Source organism: Benincasa hispida, chromosome 9 (genome assembly GCF_009727055.1).
Source record: "Benincasa hispida cultivar B227 chromosome 9, ASM972705v1, whole genome shotgun sequence".
NCBI classification, from domain to species: Eukaryota; Viridiplantae; Streptophyta; class Magnoliopsida; order Cucurbitales; family Cucurbitaceae; genus Benincasa; species Benincasa hispida.
In genome coordinates this window covers 8,074,342-8,095,300 of record NC_052357.1, presented here as the reverse complement: position 1 = coordinate 8,095,300, position 20,959 = coordinate 8,074,342, and the positions used below count along the sequence as shown (strand labels likewise).

Genomic DNA, 20,959 nt, shown 5'->3' with positions numbered 1-20,959 from the left:
TGAAAATTTCTTTTTATTCTCACCAATGTGCATCATTTTAAGATCCACCAAATGCCACTAGCAAAGTGATACGTAGGATGTTGACTTACATGGATATCAAACATGAATTATTATAAGGCACATAGACAACATGAAAAATGACACATGACTTGTAGGACACTAAGCATTGGGTATCTATTTTTATAATATTTATAATACTTTAAATTTATTTTGATTTATGTACTTTTAAATAGTTTATATTGAATCTTTCATCTCTATATTTTTAACTTAGTTTAATTAATTCATTTTGATATTTATATATTTTCAAAGTGTCAAATTTGGTCTTTATTATTTCTTCTTCTTCTTCTTTTTTTAATATCAATTTATATCCCTAAACTTTAAGAGTTGTATCAATTTAGATTTAAAACTAGTAATTTTAATTTAAACCATGAATTTTTGTAAGTGTATATATCAATTATGTCCTCCATTTTTTTCGTTTGTAAAAACCTCGTATGAAATTTATAATTGTATCAATTAAACCTTTAAATTTTCATAAATGAATCAATTTAATTGAACTATTCTATACTATATTTCCTTTGAAAGTCATCCATGTATTTACTCTAATCATCTATTTTGTGAAACCGATATTTGAAGAATTCTACATACGTGCGAGAATTAAAACATTAATGCTTTTCAAAGATAATTGTAATGAATGATCTAAATTGATTGACTTATTAAAAATTAGAAGTTTAATTGACTTAAATTATAAGTTTTCCTCTACATTGATCTAGTATTGATATAGCTAAGAAAGTTTATGGTTTCAATTCATATAATTGTGAAACGTTTAAGATTTAAATTAATACAAGTATTAGTTCATAATTTTTTAATTGAAACAACTTTCAAAATTTAGAGATATAAATTGATATTTATCATTTTTTTAAAAAGTAATCATTTTGATTTTTTTTTTTTCAATTTTATACACAATCCAAATAATAAAATTGTAATATTTTGAAAACTAACGACAAAAAGAATATATTTTTTTTTCCATAAATATATCCTATGGGGGAAGGGAAGTTTAAGAAAAAGGAGGGAAAAGGATTGAAAGGCATCAAATACCCTTTGAATTTGAACGACGTTTGATTCCGAGTCTCTCTTACTATATACAAATCATCTCTTCTTCTTCATTATCAAACCCTTTCAATTTCTCAGAGCCACCGGAATCAGAGCAAAATGGTCGGAATTGTGGTGGTTTTCGACTTCGACAAGACGATCATCGACTTAGATAGCGATAATTGGGTGGTGGATGAACTCGGCGCCACCGATTTGTTCAACGAACTCCTCCCTACGATGCCGTGGAACTCTCTCATGGTACTCCCTCTTTTCTTCTCTTCTGTTCCTTCTGGTTTTTTTTTTTTTTTTTTGTTTTTTACTGTTTCCGCCGCCATCGAAGTAGAGATGTGATTTCTGTCGTCATTGTTAGGATCGGATGATGATGGAGCTTCATGAACAAGGAAGAACCATCGACGATATTGCCGATGTTCTCAAACGCGCTCCGATGCATCCTGATGTCGTTCCCGCCATTAAAGCCGCTCATGCCTTACGGTAAACGATCCTAATTCAAAATCTCTCTCTATTTCTACTTCTCTGAGTTGCATGTGCTTAGAATTTGTATATGTTTTTTTTTTTTTTTTTTTTTTTTCTAATTTCCAGTTGTGATTTGAGGATTGTGAGTGATGCGAATCTGTTTTACATCGATACGATTTTGAATCATCTCGGAATTAGAGAATGCTTTTCTGAAATCCATACGAATCCAAGCTTGGTGGATGAAGAAGGAAGGCTAAGAATATTTCCAATCCACAAGTTCTCTAAATCTCCTCACGATTTCTGCCCTCCAAACATGTGCAAGGTACTGTATAAACACATCACTACATTGAATTCAAAATTGAAATACAGATCCTAAATTCTGATAGATTTTGATTTCTGTTTCTGTATGTTAAATAAAAATAGGGCCTCGTTATGGAGAGGATTCAGGCGTCGTTGATGGCGGAAGGGAAAACGAAGAAGAGGTTCATCTATTTAGGCGATGGAAATGGCGATTACTGCCCTAGTTTGAAACTTGGAGAAGGTGATTTTCTGATGCCGAGGAAGAATTTTCCATTGTGGGACTTGATTAGCCAACAAAATCCACTTGTGATTAAAGCAGAAATCCACGAATGGAGCGATGGAGAAGAAATGGGGAGGATCTTGTTGAGGTTAATCAACTCCATTTCAATGGCGGAGAATGCTCAGTTCTTATCGCCTCAAAATATGGCCGTTGCTGTGCATGAAGCAGAGGCGGGCTTCACTCACTCCAACCCTGGCAATGGTGGCTAATTCAAGTAATGTATTAATTTTGTAAAATGCCAAGTAGCACGCTTTAAATGTTTTCTTTACTCTTTTTCAATAAGGAAAAAGATAAATTAAATAAACAAAGAGTGTTCGGATTATATACACATGTTATACTCATATAGTAATGAATAGATCCAATCTACATGGTTGCATTTTGGAAATTTGCAATGGGTAGCAAATCTAAAATGTATAACTAGGAGTGTGTCTTCTAAAAATTGTAGATATAGCAAAATTCTCCAATTTAAATTTGCGTTTATTCTGTATTCCATTTTTCCTCTTTTAATAAACCCACTTTGGTACATTAGTCAACTAATATACCACAAAATATATCAGTTGTGTATTTTTTTTCCTTTGATCAGTATATATTTTATATTTTTTGTTTGCAACAATATGAGATATTACTCACTTTAATTTTTTTATTTGCTACATTTTTTTAAAACCCACTTACACTCAATTTAGTATACTCATTTTTACAATTTGGCCATGTTTATAATAAAAAAAGTGTTTTTTTTTAAAAAAAAATCATTTTTATGATTTTTTTTTAAACACTTTAGTAACTAATCATATTCAAGCATACATCTATATCAAGTGTATCAAGTGTCTATCAATATTGTATCAACATCAGTGTATCAAGTGTATCAGGTGTGTCAAGTATATCATGTGGATTGAACTTATATTTTTGTTATTTTTACAAATGTAATAAGTTTGGACTATAGATCTAATTTTTTAAACTTATTTTGTCAAATCTACTCGAAACCCTTCCTTATTTTATGTACAAAGAAAACTTAAAGAAAAACTTTCTTTTCTAAAAAAAAAAAATGTTGCATGATATATATTTATTGCGCAACTACTTGAGTTGCACATAGAAAAAAATCTGGTACACTAACTCCTTCCATTCATTATTTAACACTATCATTAAATAATATATTTTGTAGACCCCACATAATTTTTAAATGCTGCAATTGTGTCAAGTAATGAATAATATTAGAAAATTTTCATGATAGATGTAGTCCAAGTAACATCCACATTTTTTTCATACGTATATGTATGGCAACAACTTATGCAATATTGTGACAACAATGACCTACGAGGAAATGCCACTAATATTTTTAGTAGCATTTTTTTTATCATATTTTACATGTTGCTAAAAGTGATGGTAAATACTATACCAGAGATAATAAATTATTTATGAGATTGTAAAAGGAACCAAACAAAAATGAAAATGAAGGTTACCATTTTATCTACTTTTTGATGTGTGGGCATGATTATTGCATAATAACAATCCACGTAATTTTTTTTTTAAATAGACATTATTACGAATTTAAAATTGTAATAATAGATAAATTTTATTCAAATAAAAATAAAATAGAATAAGGAGATAGAATATTTATTTATGTTCTTATATTTAGAGGTTATGTACAGAATGTGAAAATGTGAAAAATAGTAAATTGTTAAATGATACCATTCCTTTTGAGTCTTTGATTATCTTACCAAATTCAAGAACTAATGCAAGATCAAAGGACTCCCATGGATATATAAATAAAAGGGATAATTGTAAATATAGACATTAAACTCAAAGTATTAACAGATATAATATAGTGTAAAAAAAATTATAAATATGACTAAATTTAAATAGTCTATCAACAATAAACCATATTATTAGTAGGAGTTTATTAGTGATAGACCATATAACTGGTAAGAGTCTATCAAAGATAGAAGTCTATAGACTTGTCTATATTTATAATTTTTTTTTTAAATGATATTATATACTTTGTTATTATTTCTAAAAAAGCTACCAATTGCAATTACCATAAATAAAAAGGTCTTTTGTCCATGCACCTTTGTTAATGTTGAAAGTACCACAAGATCAAAATGTAAGTTGAAAATTTAAAATAAAAATGAACCAAAGTTAGAATATGCAGGGATCAAAATGAACATTCTCAAAATACAAATATCAAAACAAACAAAAACTAAAAAGTAAAGGAAGAAGGTAGTATTTAAACCAAACAAAAACTTATAAAACTTTTAAAAGTGCAAAGTTACATTTTTTGTTTAAAAATGAAAACTATGATGGTGAGATCATATCATACATTTCTACTGTGGTCGAGTTTTGAATTTCAAACAAATATTTCTAAATAATTCAACGCATGTCAAAATTCAATATAATCCAATACGTTTTTGTTTCTTCCTTCATTTGTCAGTTGGCAAATAGTTGAAATGAGAGGAACCATAGTAAGATATGACACATGTCAAACGAGTTGGGCCTACAATGGGCTGGGCCTCTCTTCTAGCTCATTCTCATCAGCCATTTATCCAAACGAAGGTCATCTTTTGGCCTTCTGTACATTTTTCCATTACTTGGTCCTTTACTTTTTCATAACTAAATTGGTTAAGACGTTGATTAAGAAAGTTTAATCTCTTTACTTCTACATAAGGTTGAACTAAAAAATCTAACTCACCCAACCCAATTTATTTTCCTTTGAAGACAAACTATATATTTTTCCAAGTAATTAAGTATCTTATCTGAAGTGTTTTGAGGTTGTTAATCTTTTGCATAACGTAGCTTTTAACCTCTTTGAAGCATAATTTCCCATTGAAGAGACTAAACCAAGGGTTCAAGATCTTGGGGATATATCTTTCCTTCATGCCTTTATGTTAAGAAATCAACAATTAAAGATGAAAGACAAAACGTAAACAATAGATAATTGGCACAAAGATTTACGTGTTTCACAAACAGTGTGTTAGTTAGGATGGAGAGAGAGAGAGTAATTTATTACTAGAGAGAAGTAATATGAGTCAGAGGCGTTTATAGGGTTAAATAGTTTATATAGCACACCTCTCTAAATTCTAGGGCCAAAATCATAAATAAGATAAATACAAATACAATCGTAAGTGCCAGCAAGACCTCGATGGTTTGAAGCACCAGATTCAAGACATTCCAACACCTTTTACACTCACAACTTCTTTGTACACTCTCTTGTATGTATAGCTTTGGAAGAGACAATGTTTTATTTTCTTCAAAATTCTTTATCTTGAGTGGTTTTCTTTGCTTTTGTCTCATGATGATTTTAATTGTTTGGCAACCTCCTCTAATTAGCAAATTTCAACCATACATGTATTTGATCTTTTCCATTGAAACATAAATGACAAAGTCTCCCCTTTAATTTTATATCAAACCTCCCTTTACTCCACGTGAAATCACTATGCACACTATTAATTAAAACTCGAGCTTGGGGGAGAAGTTATTCCATAAAAATAAGACTATTCACTTGTTCTACAACTATTAACATAAAGAAAAGTTTAAAAGATACTAATACAACATATTAAGTTTAAACAAACTTATAGTTTGGGCAAGTAAAGAAAAGTACACAAATATGACTTTTTTTAGTACAACAATTGTGGGAGTAAAGATTGAAACTCCAACTGATAGCTCACATAAAGAGTCATTTTTATGTCCTTAATCTCCTTTGCCCGTTTGTTTTAAATGATTAAATATGTTATTTGTAGGAATTCGAGCAAATCATGCAGTTCAAAGTATACATGTCGTTCGGGGTCGATTTGGAGCTATCGAAAGCGAAATCAAGCATGCAGAGCTTCAAAGGAGCGAAATTACGAAAATGTCCCTAGAAGGAGAGCAGGGTTACCCGTGCTTGGCGCCCTGCGCCACGCGCAATGGCAGTAACACACGAAGCAGGTAGCGTCGCAGCGCTCCAGACATTGACGGAATGACACCATGCGCACGTGACATAAAATTGATAAGCGCCTTGGTGAACGATGTTGTGCGCGAGGCAGAGCTACGACAATAAAGGCCAGAGTGCAGCTGCGCTCGATAGCAGCATCCCAACGCTCAACCAGCTTCTATAAATATATATTCATTTTTTAGGGTTTTATCATGCAGAATCATGTAATAGTCATGCACAAATTGATGAAGGCCTAGGAGAGACCAAAATTTCTTCTTCTTCCTTTATCTTTTAGCATCTTAGCTAAGGATTTTTGGGTTATAATCATGAATTGGAGCTCTTCCATTCTTCATTCTTTGTCTATAGAGAAGTTGAGTTAAGTTGTTCTTGTTCTTAGTGAAGGAATTGAATTCCAATGCAAAAGTATTTTAACACTGCATCGTTGAATCGGGATTGAGAAAATCACATAATTGATTTACAGAAACATTAAGGGTAAGCATTCAATTAAGGAAATTTAAAATACCTTTGAAGACCAAATTTCTTTAAGAAGCTCCATGAAATTCCTCTGCACGATCTTCCAAAGTCCCGAACGACAAGATACCACCACGAAGTTACCCAGGAATTTTCAGGAAGGATCAAGGATGGTAGGATCCAAGTGGTTGGGAATTGAAGAAACTTTTTTAGAAAGGAATTTTTTTTTTAGAGATTTTTAGAGGGAGTAGAGAGATTAGACCAACACACCACAAAACAATTTTTGTGTTACGACATTTCTATATATCATAGAAACTAACCTGGGGAAATAACCTTTTCACACCTCAATCTGCACTCCCCTGCATAACTGTAGAGGAGTTATTTTTTAAAATAAAATTAATTAATTTAATTAATTAATAAATATATATTAAATCATATTTAATATAGAATAAATAATTACATAAATATTAATTAATCAGTTAAATATTTATTATCAATATAAATATCATATATTTATTTAATTATGCATTTAAATAATAAAAAAATGCATATCTCTCTCTTGTCCTATAGTTTTAAAATGAATCCAATTCACATTAAATTTTACTACATAGTTTTAATATGAATCCAATTCATATTAATTTAATATACGAATCTTATTCAAATATTATTCTTTCATATTATATAATTTTGATTATAAATCATAATTAACTATATAGTATAATATATCATTATACATCATACTTCATATTAATTCTTATTAATATAAAATTTCCTTAAATAATTTGAATAATTCAAATTATTCCAAAATTAATTGATCTTTGTTTTACCCTCAATAAGCTAGCAGGGGAACTTAATGGACCTACAGATTAGAAGCTCCAATGATTCAAAATTAATTATTGAACTCTTTAATTAACTTAATTAACATTCATTAACTGTGTGTCACTCCACTAAAGACCCACAAATGCACTCTTCGCACTATAGATATATTTTATGTCCATGGTGTTGGAGAGGTACTACCACGCAGCGGAAGACATCAAGATCCATAAGCACTCTAATTCATTAATTTTGGCATAAAAAGAAACATGCTTAAACAGAATTTAATGGGTTTCAAGAACATACCTTTGCCAAACCATTGAAATCTTTATTTCCAGTTGCTAAATCCTCCAAATCTTTATGTAAACCACCACGAGATCTTCCCAACTCTCTTGGAGCTCTAGATTGAGTTGTCTCAAAATAAGCTGGAATCAAAGGGAATTTGGAGAAAGCTCACTGTAACAACCCAAATGAAGAACATCTTCTTTTACCCGAATTTTTCAGAAAAATTCAATCGATTGCTCCTCTTCAACTTCACTCCAATCTCTTCAATATATTGCAGACTATCATGCGAAGATATTTGCTGCATGTGATGCAACTCATGCTTGGAGTTTATTGAAGCTTGAAGGCGGTGGGTTCCTAGTGAGCTAGTTGAAGATGAAGATGGGAAAACCCATTTTTCCTTTTTGTGTTTTTCTATTTTCAAAATCCAAAATTGATAAAATCATATTCTATTTCTAAAATCAAAATTTATTAATTTTACAAATTAATTTCACAAATTAATTTTCTAATAAAATTAATAAATAATTATTCAAACAATTTAAATAATTCTAATTAATTTAATATCCAATATTAAATTAATTTTTACACAAATTCATCCATATATTTAAATCATGTATATATATATATATATTCTCCAATTCCATTTGATTCTTATTTGAACATTTCAAATTAACTTATCATGTTACTCTAGAGCTAATCCATTTCTGAGCTAGTAGGGGAACCTCGTGAACCTACAGATCATGGGCTCCAACAATTTGAGATTAATCGGCTAAACTCATTAGACCGATTTAACCCTCATTCGTTAACTAATGGGTCACTCCACTAAAGCCCATAGTTGAACTCCCCTCACTGTAGATATATTATGTCTACTCGATATAACCATGATTAGTAAGTCAACTCTTTACAGGTTGTTCGTAATAACGGTTGGGTCGAATCTCTGTTTTACCCTCGAAATTACCTATTGTTTCTTAAGTCCCCACTAATCCCTAATGAACAATTGTTTTGTGACCCAATCAACAAAATCGAGTCCCTTTCAAGCCAAAGAGAGGGCGGGATCCCTTGCTCAAGATCCAGAATCAGCACTTAAGGGAACAACCTCTCTACTATCCCTAAAACGGGTAGGAGTAAATTCCGTCTTGCACCCTATGGCCCCAACTATCTATCCAGTCTTACCCCTGAAATTGGAGTCTTATTGAGTCGGCACTGTTGAGTCAACCTCACCTATGCAAATCTAAGGATAATCCCAAATAAAGAGGAATTCATATTTAGCTAAGGATTTAGGTCGAGTTACCTAGGTCATCGATTTGAAACAGTCAGTCTTAAACAGTATATAGTGTTATAAAGTAAGAGTGACTAATTTCGTGGTCTGATTTTGTACAAACCCTTTTGCATAAGGACACCCTCACTCCTCATGTCCAACATGAACGAATTATGATCACTTCGTTTGTAGCACTTTACAACTCCTTGTAACAATTACAGAGCAGGCCGCATCCAATAGTGTTACCAGAATAAGGTACCCAACCTTATTCATGTACTATAGATCATTTTGACTATTTACTCGAACCTGGTCCACCTTTATATCTCTACATAAAGTTCAAGTACTCATCCAATAGTCAAGGGACTTTTAGGTTTATTGGATTTCTATCAAACAATAAATCTATTCAATAAAACCTTATTGAATTTTCAGAATAAGTTCCATTGTTTACATACCAGGAGTTTTAGGACATAAAACCCAACACATGGATATAACCAGCCATCTATAAATCGATCCTTCACGAATTGCTCATAATTTTAGCTGGGTCAAAATTACTATTTTACCTCTATAATTACATATTTCTCCTTAAATCCCACTGTCCTCTAATGAACAACCTATTTATGGTCCTACCATAAAAAAAATAACTCTTGGGCCAATGAGAGGGTCTTCTTGTTTAAGACCCAGAGTCAGCACCTAAGAGAGCAATTCATCTACTTTCCCAAAAAGTGGGAAGGAGTGACTTCCATCTTGTGGAACTATGTTTCCAACTCCCTAGTTAGACAAATCACCAAAATGGTAGGTTTATTGAGTCGGAGACATGGAGCACTCTCACCTATAAAAATCAAAGAATTGCCTTCATAGACAAGAGCCCATAACCCACTTAGGGTTGAGATCAAGTTACCTATGGTCATCCTATGAAATGTTAATCTCTTCAATTAACGGTGTTATAAAGAGAGAACAAAATATTTCGTGGCCCGATCTTATACAAACTCTTTGTATAAGATACCATCTCCACATGAACGATTTTGATCAAATCATTTATAACATTTACAACTCTTGTAACATTTACAAAGTAAGTCGTATACGCATTGTCACAAGGATAAGGCACCCAACTTTATCCATATATTGCAAACCTTTTAGATTATTACTTGAACATGATCCACTTTTGTGTCTACCATATACTGTCCAAGCTACATAAAATAACCATGGATCTTAGTTTATTGGATTGAGTTAATGTGCTCTAAATGTCAAAAAAAATACTGCTTATTTATTTGCATTTACAAAATACAAAATATAAGATCCACGAGATTTAGGACACTAAATCCAACAATCTCCCACTTGACCTATAGCGAAAGGGGTGTACAGTACATACAAAATAAAGTACAATATAATAAACTAAGGCATACTCTATACCTCATAATACTCACTTACCCTAGACAAGATGACTCATATTCCATAGATCCAAATTCTTTAGATGACCTAAAAAACTTTATTTGTGAGTGCTTTCATAAATGGATCAGCAACATTGTGCTCCGAAGCAATCTTCGTGACGATCATGTCTTCCCCTTGCACGATCTCCCGTATGAGATGATATTTACCCTAGATCTATTTTTCTCTCTTGTGGCTCTGAGACTCCTTAGAGTTTTCCACAATAATACTATTATCATAGTATAGGGGTGATCGACATTGGCCTATTTAGAACCACTTTCAAGTCTGCCAAAAACTTCTTGTGCCAGACAGCTTCTTTTGTAGCTTCACAAGCAGCTACATACTCTGCTTCCATGGTAGAGTCAGCAATACAGTCTTGCTTGATGCTACGCCATACTATAATCCCTCCATTAAGAGTGAACATGGATCCTAATGTGTATTTCCTAGAATCCTTATCAGCCTGAAAATCAGAGTCAGTGTATACTGTAAGGATCAAATCCTTAGCACCATACAAAAGCATATAGTTTCTCGTTCTCTTAAGATACTTGAGAATAGTTTTAATCTTCGTCCAATGATCAAATCCTAGATTGGATTGATATCTATTGAATATTCTCACTGCATAGAAAATATATGACCTAATACACAACATGGCATACATGAGGCTACCTACTGCAAATGCATAGGGAATCCATCTCATCCCCTTTGTCTCTTGAAGTATCTTAGGACACTATTACTTAGACAAGATTATTCCATGTCTGAAAAGTAATAAATCCTTTTTAGAATTCTGCATCGAATGTCTGACAAACATTTTGTCGATGTACAATACTTGAGACAAGGCTACGGTTTTGTTCTTATGGTCTCTAATGATCTGGGTCCCTAGAACAAACTATGGTTCACCCAAATCTTTCATTTGGAATTGAGCAGCCAGTCATTTTTTATAATCAGTAAATAAACCTACATTATTCCCAATGAGTTGGATATCATGCACATACAATACTAAGAAAATTACTAAACTATTGATGATTTTCCTGTATACACAAGGTTCATCAATATTCTGGTCAAAGCCATAAGATTTGATTGTAGTATCAAATCTTATATTTCAAGGTCGAAATGCTTGCTTCAATCCATAAATAGACCGATTAAGCTTGCAATCCTTTTGCTCTTGACCTTGGGCAATGAATCTCTTGTTTCATGTAGATATTCTCATCAAGATTACTATTAAAAAAAGCAGTCTTGACGTCCCTTTGTCATATTCCGTAGTCATAATATATGGCAATAGATAAGAGAATACAAATAGACTTTAACATGAAAACAGGCGAGAAGGTTTCATCATAATCCATTCCCTCAACCAAGGTATAACTCTTTGTGATGAAATGCACACATGCACAACGGAAGAAATTAAAGATCTCTAGTACTCTAATTAGGTTAATTTTATAAGAATAAGCGTGTAATTTAACATAAATTAATGGGTTAGAATATACAACCTTTGTAGCCCAAATTCCTTCTTGATTTTATATTAATTCTTCTCATGAATGGTTCATAGATCACCACGACTATTTCTCGACTAGTCAAATATTATTTAAATATCTTTTTTCTCTCTATAGATGTTTAATTCGTAATTAAACATTAGGTTAAATATATCAATTATCATGATGTTCTAAGGTTTAGTCCGATATGAGCTAATAGGGGAACCTCATGGATCTACAAATCATGGGCTCCAAAGATCCGAGATTAACTGGCTAAACTCTTTAACCCAATTAACCATAATTCATTAACTATCGGGTCACTCCACTAAAGTCCAATAGTTTCACTCCTCTCACTGTAGATATATTTTTGTCCGCTCGAAATAACCATAACCAATAAGTCAACCCTTCACAGATTGTTCATAATACTTTTTACCCCCAAGATTTCATCTTGCTCCTTAAGTCCACTGATTCTCTAATGAACAATGGTTTATGATCCAATCACTAAACTGAGTTCCTCTCGAGCCAATGAGAGGGTGAGACCCCTTGTTCAAGATCCAGAGTCAACACTTAAAGGAACAACCTCTCTACTATCTCTAAAAGCAGGTAAAAGTGAATTTCATCTTGCATCCTATGCCCCCAGTTATCTACCTGGTCTTACCCCTGAAATGGGGGGCTTATTGAGTAGGTGCTGTTGAGTCAACCCTCACCCATGCAAATCTAAAGATAATCCCAAATAAATAAGAGTTCATAGTTAGCTCAGGATTAAGGTCAAGTTACATAGGTCGCCTCTTTGAAATAGTCGGTCTTAAACAGTAAATAGCGTAAAGTAAAAGCAACTTATTTCTTGGTCCAGTCTTATACAAACTCTTTGCACATGATGCCCCCACTCGCATGTCTCCACATGAATGGTTCAAGATCACATCGTTTGTAGTAAATACAAAGCGGACTGCATCTAATAGGTCCCAATGATAAGGTACCTAACCTTATCCGTATACTATAGACTGTTTTGGCTATCTACTCAAACTTGATCCACTCTTGTGTCTTGACATAAAGTCCAAGTAATCATGTAATAGCCATGGATCTTAGTTTATTGGATTTATATTCTTTCTAAAACGAAGCATTTCATACATTCGATAACAACTTTATTGAATAAACCTCAATAACATCTTTATTGATAACAGAATAAGTTTATTGTTTATAAACCATGAGTTTTAGGACATAAAACCCAATACTTTGCCACCAATCTAGCGTTAAAAGTTTACATATTTTCATCTACACCTCTTTTCCTCTTGTAGATCCATACAACCTATAGGTTTTACCCCATCCGGTTGATATAAAAGATCCCAGACTTGATTGAAATACATGGACTCCATCTCAAGATTCATGGTTTTAATTCATTCATCTTTGTCCATATGACCCATTGTCTGTTATAAGTCAATGGATCCTCAAGTCATCATCTAGTATGATGGCTTGAGTTTTTGTTAAACCCAAATAGCGGGAAGGTTGGGCAATAACCCTCCCACTACATTGAGACTCCCTTAACTCACGAGAAGGATGTGCTTGACTAAATGAAGTAGCATCTGTTGGGGTTGATGTCCTAAATCTCGTAAGGTCCTGTAGTTTGTAATTGTATTGTACAAGTATTTTATTTATGTAATAAAATATGTGATGTTTTATTTCAAAATTAGTTGCATTAACCACAAACCAATAAACTAACAACCAAGTTTATCTTGTAGCTTAAACATGTATATAGAGACATACGGACGAATCATGTTTAAGTGATAATCTAAATGGTCTATAGTAGCTGGATAAGGCTGGATACCTTATCCTGGTGACACTACGAGTATGACCCGCTTTATAGATATTATAAATGTTGTAAAGTACTACAAATGATCTGATCCTGATCATTCGTGTGAAGACATGTGAGAGAGGATATTCTATACAAAAGAGTTTGTATAAGACCAAACCACGAAATGTTTAGTCTTATTATATAACGTCGTTCATAATAGATACTTATATTTCATCAGGATGACCATAGGTAACATAACCTGAATCCTGAGTGAATTGTGAACTCCTATCTATGATGGCAGTCCTTTGGTTTGTATGGATGAGAGTGGCCAGATTGTCGACTCAACAAGCCTACCATTTTAGGGATTCGTGGAGTTAGGAACACAACTACACAAGAAGGAATTCACTCATTCCCCAATGTCGGGACAAGTAGATAAATTGCTCCCTTAAGGGTTGATTACGGGGCTTGAACAATGTAGTGTCACACCTTCTCCTGACCCAAGAGAAGTTTAGTCATAGTTGGATTATGATCTATTATTCATTAGATGGATCAATGGTACTTAAGAAGTAGATGTAATTACAAGGGCAAAACGATAATTTTGACCAAGTTGTACTTACGAGCAATTTATGAAGTGCCATCGTACTATTGATTGGTTATATCCAATGGACACAGTCTGTAGTGTGAAGAATGCAGTTGTCAGTCTTTAGTGGAGTGCCTGACTGTTAACGGATGATGAATAATTAATTAATGGTGAATAATTTAATTAAAGAGTTTAATTAATTGTTCACGTACTGTTGGAGCTTCAAGCTACAAGTCCATGAGGTCCCCTCGATAGCTCAACAGGATTAAAGGAGAATAAGTTTTTGAATTAATTTGAATTATTCAAATTAATTTAGAGAATTAATTATATATGATATAATTAATTAAAATTTAATTATATGCGATATAATTACTATAATGTACTTGATACATTATAATATTAACTATTATGAGAGGAAATAAATATTTGAATATGATTCAAATATTAATTTTATGAATTGGATTCATATTGTTAAATTTAATGTAATTGTGATTTATATTAAATGTCATTAATGAGAGAAAAGAAACTATATGTTATATTGTATATGATACAATATTAAAACTATAGGTTATATGTTATATTTGATATAACGTATATTTTAATATATATTATATGATAAGGTGGTTAGCATATTAATATATATTAAATTATTTTTTAAATAAATAAATTTTATTTATTTACTTACTTATTTTATTAATTAATTTTTTAAATTAATTAATGGGAGGGAGTTATAACTCCCTCCCTCGCTTTTCTCTCCATTTTAAGTAAGTGGGAAAACAGTTTCATCTTCTTCTTCTTCATCCTACAAGAAGAAAACAGGGGTTTACACAGAAGAGTTCTTTGTGTGAAAAAAAAAATCCATGCTCATTCCTTTCCTCTCAGTTCTCTCTTCCCAATCCAAAATCACCAAAGCCCCATACTTCTTGGGTTCTCATCCCAGAGAATACAGCGGTGATCATTGTAGTGCTGTCCATTCGTTGGAAAGGGATTCCATTGAAGAAAGTCTTCAAAGGTAAGAGGTTTTTGAAACCATTTTAATTATTCTGTAATTCTTTCAAGCATGTTGTATGTTTTGTAAAATTAAATGCATGATTTGTTCCTTTTCTCTGTAAAATTGTGTTCTATAAAATTTTGGGAATTGGGACAATTCGTTTCTTCCGCTTAAGGACTCTTCATTGAGATCCTTCAGCAACAACACCCCTCGTTGAAATGCTAGGTTCTTCAATAACTCTTGTTGAAGTTTCAGTAGTTTTGTCCGAAAATTCATTCAATATGATTTTTCTTCTTGGTTTATGCTCTTTAATGTGGTCTTCCTCGAAGAAAGTAGCATTTTTCGGTACAAACACTTTATTATCTTTTGGATCATAAAAGAGGCACACCTCTCATTTCTTTTGAATAGCCTACAAATAGGCACAACTTCGAGCATGTTTCTAACTTTTTTAGGTTAGCCACTAGCACATGTGCTAAACATCCCCATATCCTAAGATGTTATAAACTACTTTTACGACTTCTCCATAGCTCAAAAGGTGTTTCAGAAACACTTTTTGATGGAACTTGGTTCAAAAGATAGGTTGCAACCTCCACTACATAATCCCATATACTCTCCGCATGATCGAAGTGTTTTTATCTTTTCACCCAATAAATTCACAACTTCAGTCATAAACTACTTTTACGACTTCTCCATAGCTCAAAAGTTGTTTCAGAAATACTTTTTGATGGAACTTGGTTCAAAAGATAGGTTGCAACCTCCACTGCATAATCCCATATACTCTCCACATGATCAAAGTGTTTTTATCTTTTTACCCAATAAATTCGCAACTTCAGTCATAAACTACTTTTACGACTTCTCCATAGCTCAAAAGGTGTTTCAGAAACACTTTTTTATGGAACTTGGTTCAAAAGATAGGTTGCAACCTTCACTGCATAATCCCATATACTCTCCACATGATCGAAGTGTTTTTATCTTTTTACCCAATAAATTCTCAACTTCAGTCATAAATGTACCAAATCTAGAATAATCATCTATAAAAGTAATAAAATATTCATATGCTTCTTTTGCCTTAATATTCATCGGACCACAAAAACATTTATTATCTTTTATCATTTTCTTTTAGAGAAACTTTTAGTCTTTTATTTTGTGTTGTTGCTGTAGTGTTGAACATTTCAACATTATGGAGCGACATGATTTGGATTCAAAATTCGGATTTAGCCCCTGATGGCCCCGACTTTCCTTGAATACTTTTTAGAAGTGAAAGTTGTCCCCACAAACCAACACGAGTCCTTTCAGCATACTTTGTCCTCACTACATGCATCCTAGGAAAATTCCTAGGAGGTCACCCAACATAGGATTGCTCCAAGCTAAGCACGCTTAACTTTGGAGTTATTATGATTGAGCCATCGAAAATGAAGGTACATCTTGTTGGTATATGAGGTAACTTTCAATTCTCTTAAGCCTTTCTTAACCATACTTTTACATCCTCAGGATCCCTCTCATTTGGATGTGATACTGGTTCATTCATATACCCCTCCTGAACTCGGGTCGTTACAAATGGTCTTAGCACATGTAAGTTATTTTTGTTTATTGTAGAACAAATATCAATGCCATTTTTCAAAATAAACACTTTATCACGAATAAAGGATATATTATAACATTGTTCCAATAAACCAAATACGAAAATTAAATTCCTCTTTAAATGAGGAATTAAAAGTACTTTGTCCAACAAACTAAATTTAGAATTGAAAAATAACTTTAAGATTCCAACTACAACTGTTGAGACACCCTGTCTTAACTCACAGAGTCATGTCTCTAGCCTCCAGCTACTGCCAAGAACTAGTTTCCTGAAAAGAAAAACAAACGTGGTTAATTTCTCTTGAATCAAGTATCCAAATGGAATTGTCATTTTCCACAAAACAAGTTTCTAAATCTAGTTAGTCATATTTACCTTCTTTTCCTTTTTCTTCTCAGCCAAGTATTTTAGGCAGTTTCTCTTCTAGTGCCCATCCTGGTTGCAATGAAAATAGGTTCCCTTTGTAACCTTGACCTTTTTACCCTTCTGGGCAGCAACATGGGTATTTTATTCCTCTTTCCAGCTTTCTTCTTCTCCCACTTCTTTGTGCTAAATGAAGAAGGCACAGACTTTGTTTCAGAGGTTGAACCTTTGTGGAACCTTTTCAAGGAACTAGCAATATTTTCATCCTTGTGTTGTCCTCTCCCTTTCATCAAGGACTCATAGGTCTGCAGCTCGTTGAGAAAGGTGGTAAAGTTTTATTCTATTTTGTTCATTATAACATTACTACAGAATGTAGGAAACTCTTCGGAAGAGTCTGTAGAATAAAGCTTACCTGGTTGGACTCGTGAATGACAACCTTGTTAATCTTTGCCACTTTGAAGTAGACCATCATGTTAAGGACATGCTCCCTAATAGATGATCCCTCGTTTATCATGACATTGAAGATGAACTTGAGAGCATCATGCTTGAGATGTGTAGATGGTTGCTCGAACATCTCATACAATGACTCCATGATCTCACTTACAGTGACCATGGTCTCATGCTTTTTAGCTAAGACTTCAGTTAAGCTTACCAAAATATAGACTTGTGCATCTTTCAAGAGCATCACGAACATTTCATGATGCATTGAGTCTAGGGGCTGGATGACACTCCTCCATTTAAACAAACTTGAGGTCGTCGATGACCAAGATGGTGTTAATCGCATTTTCCACGTGGCATAATTTTCACCGGATAATTCAAGTAAGGAGATTATAGTAGTCATGTTTATAAGTTGTTGATATAAAACAAATTATTTATATTAGATATATTCACATAACTCATTTAATCCAATCAAGTTTTAGCAAAAATTAACAAAACCCTAACATCATTTTATTTTTGTAATGATGATTTTAGTGATTAATACCACCTCGGGGTGTACAATTATTCCTTCACTGAATTGAGACAATCTCACTCAAGAATTACCCTAGGATAACTTTAATTTCTATAATGCTTAGTTACCATTGATTTGGCCAAGAAATCATTAACGTCCTTAATGTTTTCTAGTAAGTGTAACCCTTTATTTTCAACCTATAGCCTCACCTCAATAAGCCTGCCTCAAGGAAGGACAATATTGGTGTAATTGAATATAGTGCCCTTATCCATTTTTGGAGTTTGCTCTGTCCCCTTCCATGCAAACCTTCCTAAAGAGTACGCTCCCAAGGCGTCACGGGACCGAGCATGAAAAATGTTGGGTTTTATGTCCTAAAACTCGTAGATAGTAAATGTAAGTAATTGACCATCATTGATAAAGAGTCATCAATGTTATTTCAATAAGTGTTATTGATTATATTGTATTCTATTTTGTCTTAATAACCCTAAATCCAATAAACTAAACATCCTACGCTATCTTATGAGTCTTGAACTTTATGTGGAGATATACAAGGATCAATGTTCGAGATACAACATAAAAGGTCTATAGTGTAGGGATAAGGTTGGGTACCTTATCCTGGTGATACTGTGGATACGACCCACTTTGTATTTGATACAAATGCTATGATCCAATACATTCGTGCATGTGACATACGAGTAAGGGTCCTATGCAATGAGTTTGCATAAGATCGAACTGCAAAACAGTAACCACTAGATGTAACACCGTTGACTAGTTAGGTTTCTATTTCAATAGGATGACCTAAGCAACTTAGTCTTAATCCTGAGTGTATTATGAACTCTTGTTCACAAGGGATTGTCTTTGATTTGTATGGGTGAGAGTGGCCAGTTTGCCGACTCAATAAGCCTACCATTTTGAGGACAAGACCGAGTGCAGAGTTGAGAACATAATAATACAAGGTGGATTTCACTCCTTCCCGATTTTAGGGTAAGTAGATGAGTGTTCCCTTAAGTGGTGTCTTCGGGACTTGAACAAAGGGCCCTACCCTCTCATTGGCCCCGAGAGAGGTTTTTGTTTAATGGTTGGACCATAAACAGGTTGTTTATTAGAGACGCACTGGAACTTAAGGATGCAAAGGTAACCAGGGGTAAAACGATAATTTGACCCAAGTGGTGTTACGAACACTCGTGAATGACTAACTTGTTGTTATTGGTCTATATTTGTGGACACATAAATATACTTGTAATGAGAAGAGTGCATTTGTGGGTCATTAGTGAAGTGTGCCCACAATTAACAAATATTGATTAATTTGGTTAATGAGTTTAGCCAATTAATCTCATATCATTGGAGCTTCTAATTTGTAGGTCTATGAGGTCCTTTCCTAGCTCGTAAAGGGAACAAGAGCTTGAAATGTTCAAATTCTCTTAGGGAAATAATATAATGTATAATGATATATTACAATATAAAGTTTATATTTTAATTAAACTTTATAATATAAATTTCACTTTAGATATGATTCAAATTCTCTTAAGGAAATAATATAATGTATAATGATATATTACAATATAAAGTTTATATTTTAATTAAACTTTATAATATAAATTTCACTTTAGATATGATTCAAAATTAATTTATGGGATAATTAAATGTTTGAAGGAGTTCAAATATTAATTTAATATAAATTAGATTTATATTAAAACTATAGGTTAAAATTAATGTGTATTAGACGTACATTAAAACTATAGGTTATTACAGTTGAATATGATTGAAATGTAGACTAAATTAAATATTTGATATTTAGTTTGATAATTATTTAATTGAAGAATTGAATAATTATTTAATTTAATTACTTTAATTAAATTTTATTTAATTAAATTAATTGAATTAAAACTATGGGTTATGTGAGAGATGTTTCATTTAATATGATTTAAATGAAAACATTAATTAAATTAGATTTAATTAATTATTAATTATTAACTAAATTAATTAAATTAATTAATCCCACGTATCATCTCTCTCACTTTCTCCATTAGTTGAAAAGACCTACAAAAATTGGAGAAAGAATATATTATTGATTTTTGCTTTACAAAAAGATTCGACAGTTTTTTCTCTCCAAAATTTTTCCTTCTTCCCAACTGATATTTTGTTCCCACAAATCTTTATACCTCAAGAATTCTTAGAGGTTAGGGAGGTTACACTTTTGGTGGTGTTCGTGAAATCCCAATTGAAGAATTGATCTTCATCGTTCGGTTCTACAAAAGTAAGATTTCTTTCATTTTTCTCTCTAATTTTTAAAGCATGCCTAACCTAAGATCTATTTTACAGTAGGTTATGTGTTTTTTTTTTTTTTTTTTTGTCTCTATAGTTTTTCTGGAACTTTCAAGTGTATGGGTATTTCACGTTTCCTAAATTAATTTCGAGTTTGATCTTGTTTTCTTCCACTGCGTTAGGGTTTTCATCCCTACAATTGATATCAGAGTCATTTAATTATATTAATTTAGGTTTCTAAAATTTGCACATGATTTTTTGTGGGTTTAAATTGCATTGTGAATGTTAATTTTTGCGAATCAATGTTTACGGTTGTTTATGGCCATAGATTTTCATGTTTTGATTTGATCAAAATTGTAAAGGCCCCTGCATTTTCGGGCATTTATCATGAAATTTAATGTATTTTGTAAGTTTGTATCTAGAATTAGGGTTGAATTTGATGAAGATCGAGACCAATTTTGGCCAAAATGAAGAATGGTAGAAGAATTTTCCTAGAAACGCAATCTAGTATTGCAATGTTGCAACACTATGACAATGTGACACTAGGGCTTCGTTGTGCGCGGTTCGGCCATGGTCCTTGGTGGTTTGGTCCAATTCAAAATGGTTTGGTCTGATTTAGCATTGTGTTAGCTCGGTTTGTGGTTTTGGGGTCCAATTCTTAGCGGTTCGAGTTAGTTCGAGTTG

General features: G+C 32.6%; 1 protein-coding gene across 3 annotated transcripts; it reads left to right on the top strand.

Annotated features, from left to right (window-relative positions):
* Nucleotides 1-1,085: 1,085 nt before the first annotated feature.
* On the top strand, nucleotides 1,086-2,607 carry LOC120086480 (inorganic pyrophosphatase 2-like). 3 transcript variants are annotated; one of them, XM_039043155.1, is made up of 4 exons: nucleotides 1,086-1,347; nucleotides 1,460-1,581; nucleotides 1,762-1,885; nucleotides 1,987-2,607. In XM_039043155.1, exons 1-4 carry the CDS (start codon nucleotides 1,210-1,212, stop codon nucleotides 2,350-2,352), a joined length of 750 nt encoding a protein of 249 aa, XP_038899083.1. In that variant the 5' UTR covers nucleotides 1,086-1,209; the 3' UTR covers nucleotides 2,353-2,607. The 3 variants fall into 3 exon arrangements, with proteins under 3 accessions (XP_038899083.1, XP_038899082.1, XP_038899080.1); XM_039043154.1 differs by having other exon boundaries at nucleotides 1,087-1,347; nucleotides 1,702-1,885; XM_039043152.1 differs by having other exon boundaries at nucleotides 1,210-1,347; nucleotides 1,690-1,885.
* The last annotated feature ends 18,352 nt before the right edge of the window (nucleotides 2,608-20,959 follow it).

What these genes read in the sequence shown, in the direction of transcription:
- LOC120086480 (XM_039043152.1), top strand. Translation starts at nt 1,210, where the DNA reads ATGGTCGGAATTGTGGTGGTTTTCGACTTCGACAAGACGATCATCGAC. An exon ending in TGCCGTGGAACTCTCTCATG is followed by an intron (nt 1,348 to 1,459) that starts GTACTCCCTCTT and finishes CGTCATTGTTAG; the next exon opens with GATCGGATGATGATGGAGCT. An exon ending in GCCCTCCAAACATGTGCAAG is followed by an intron (nt 1,886 to 1,986) that starts GTACTGTATAAA and finishes AAATAAAAATAG; the next exon opens with GGCCTCGTTATGGAGAGGAT.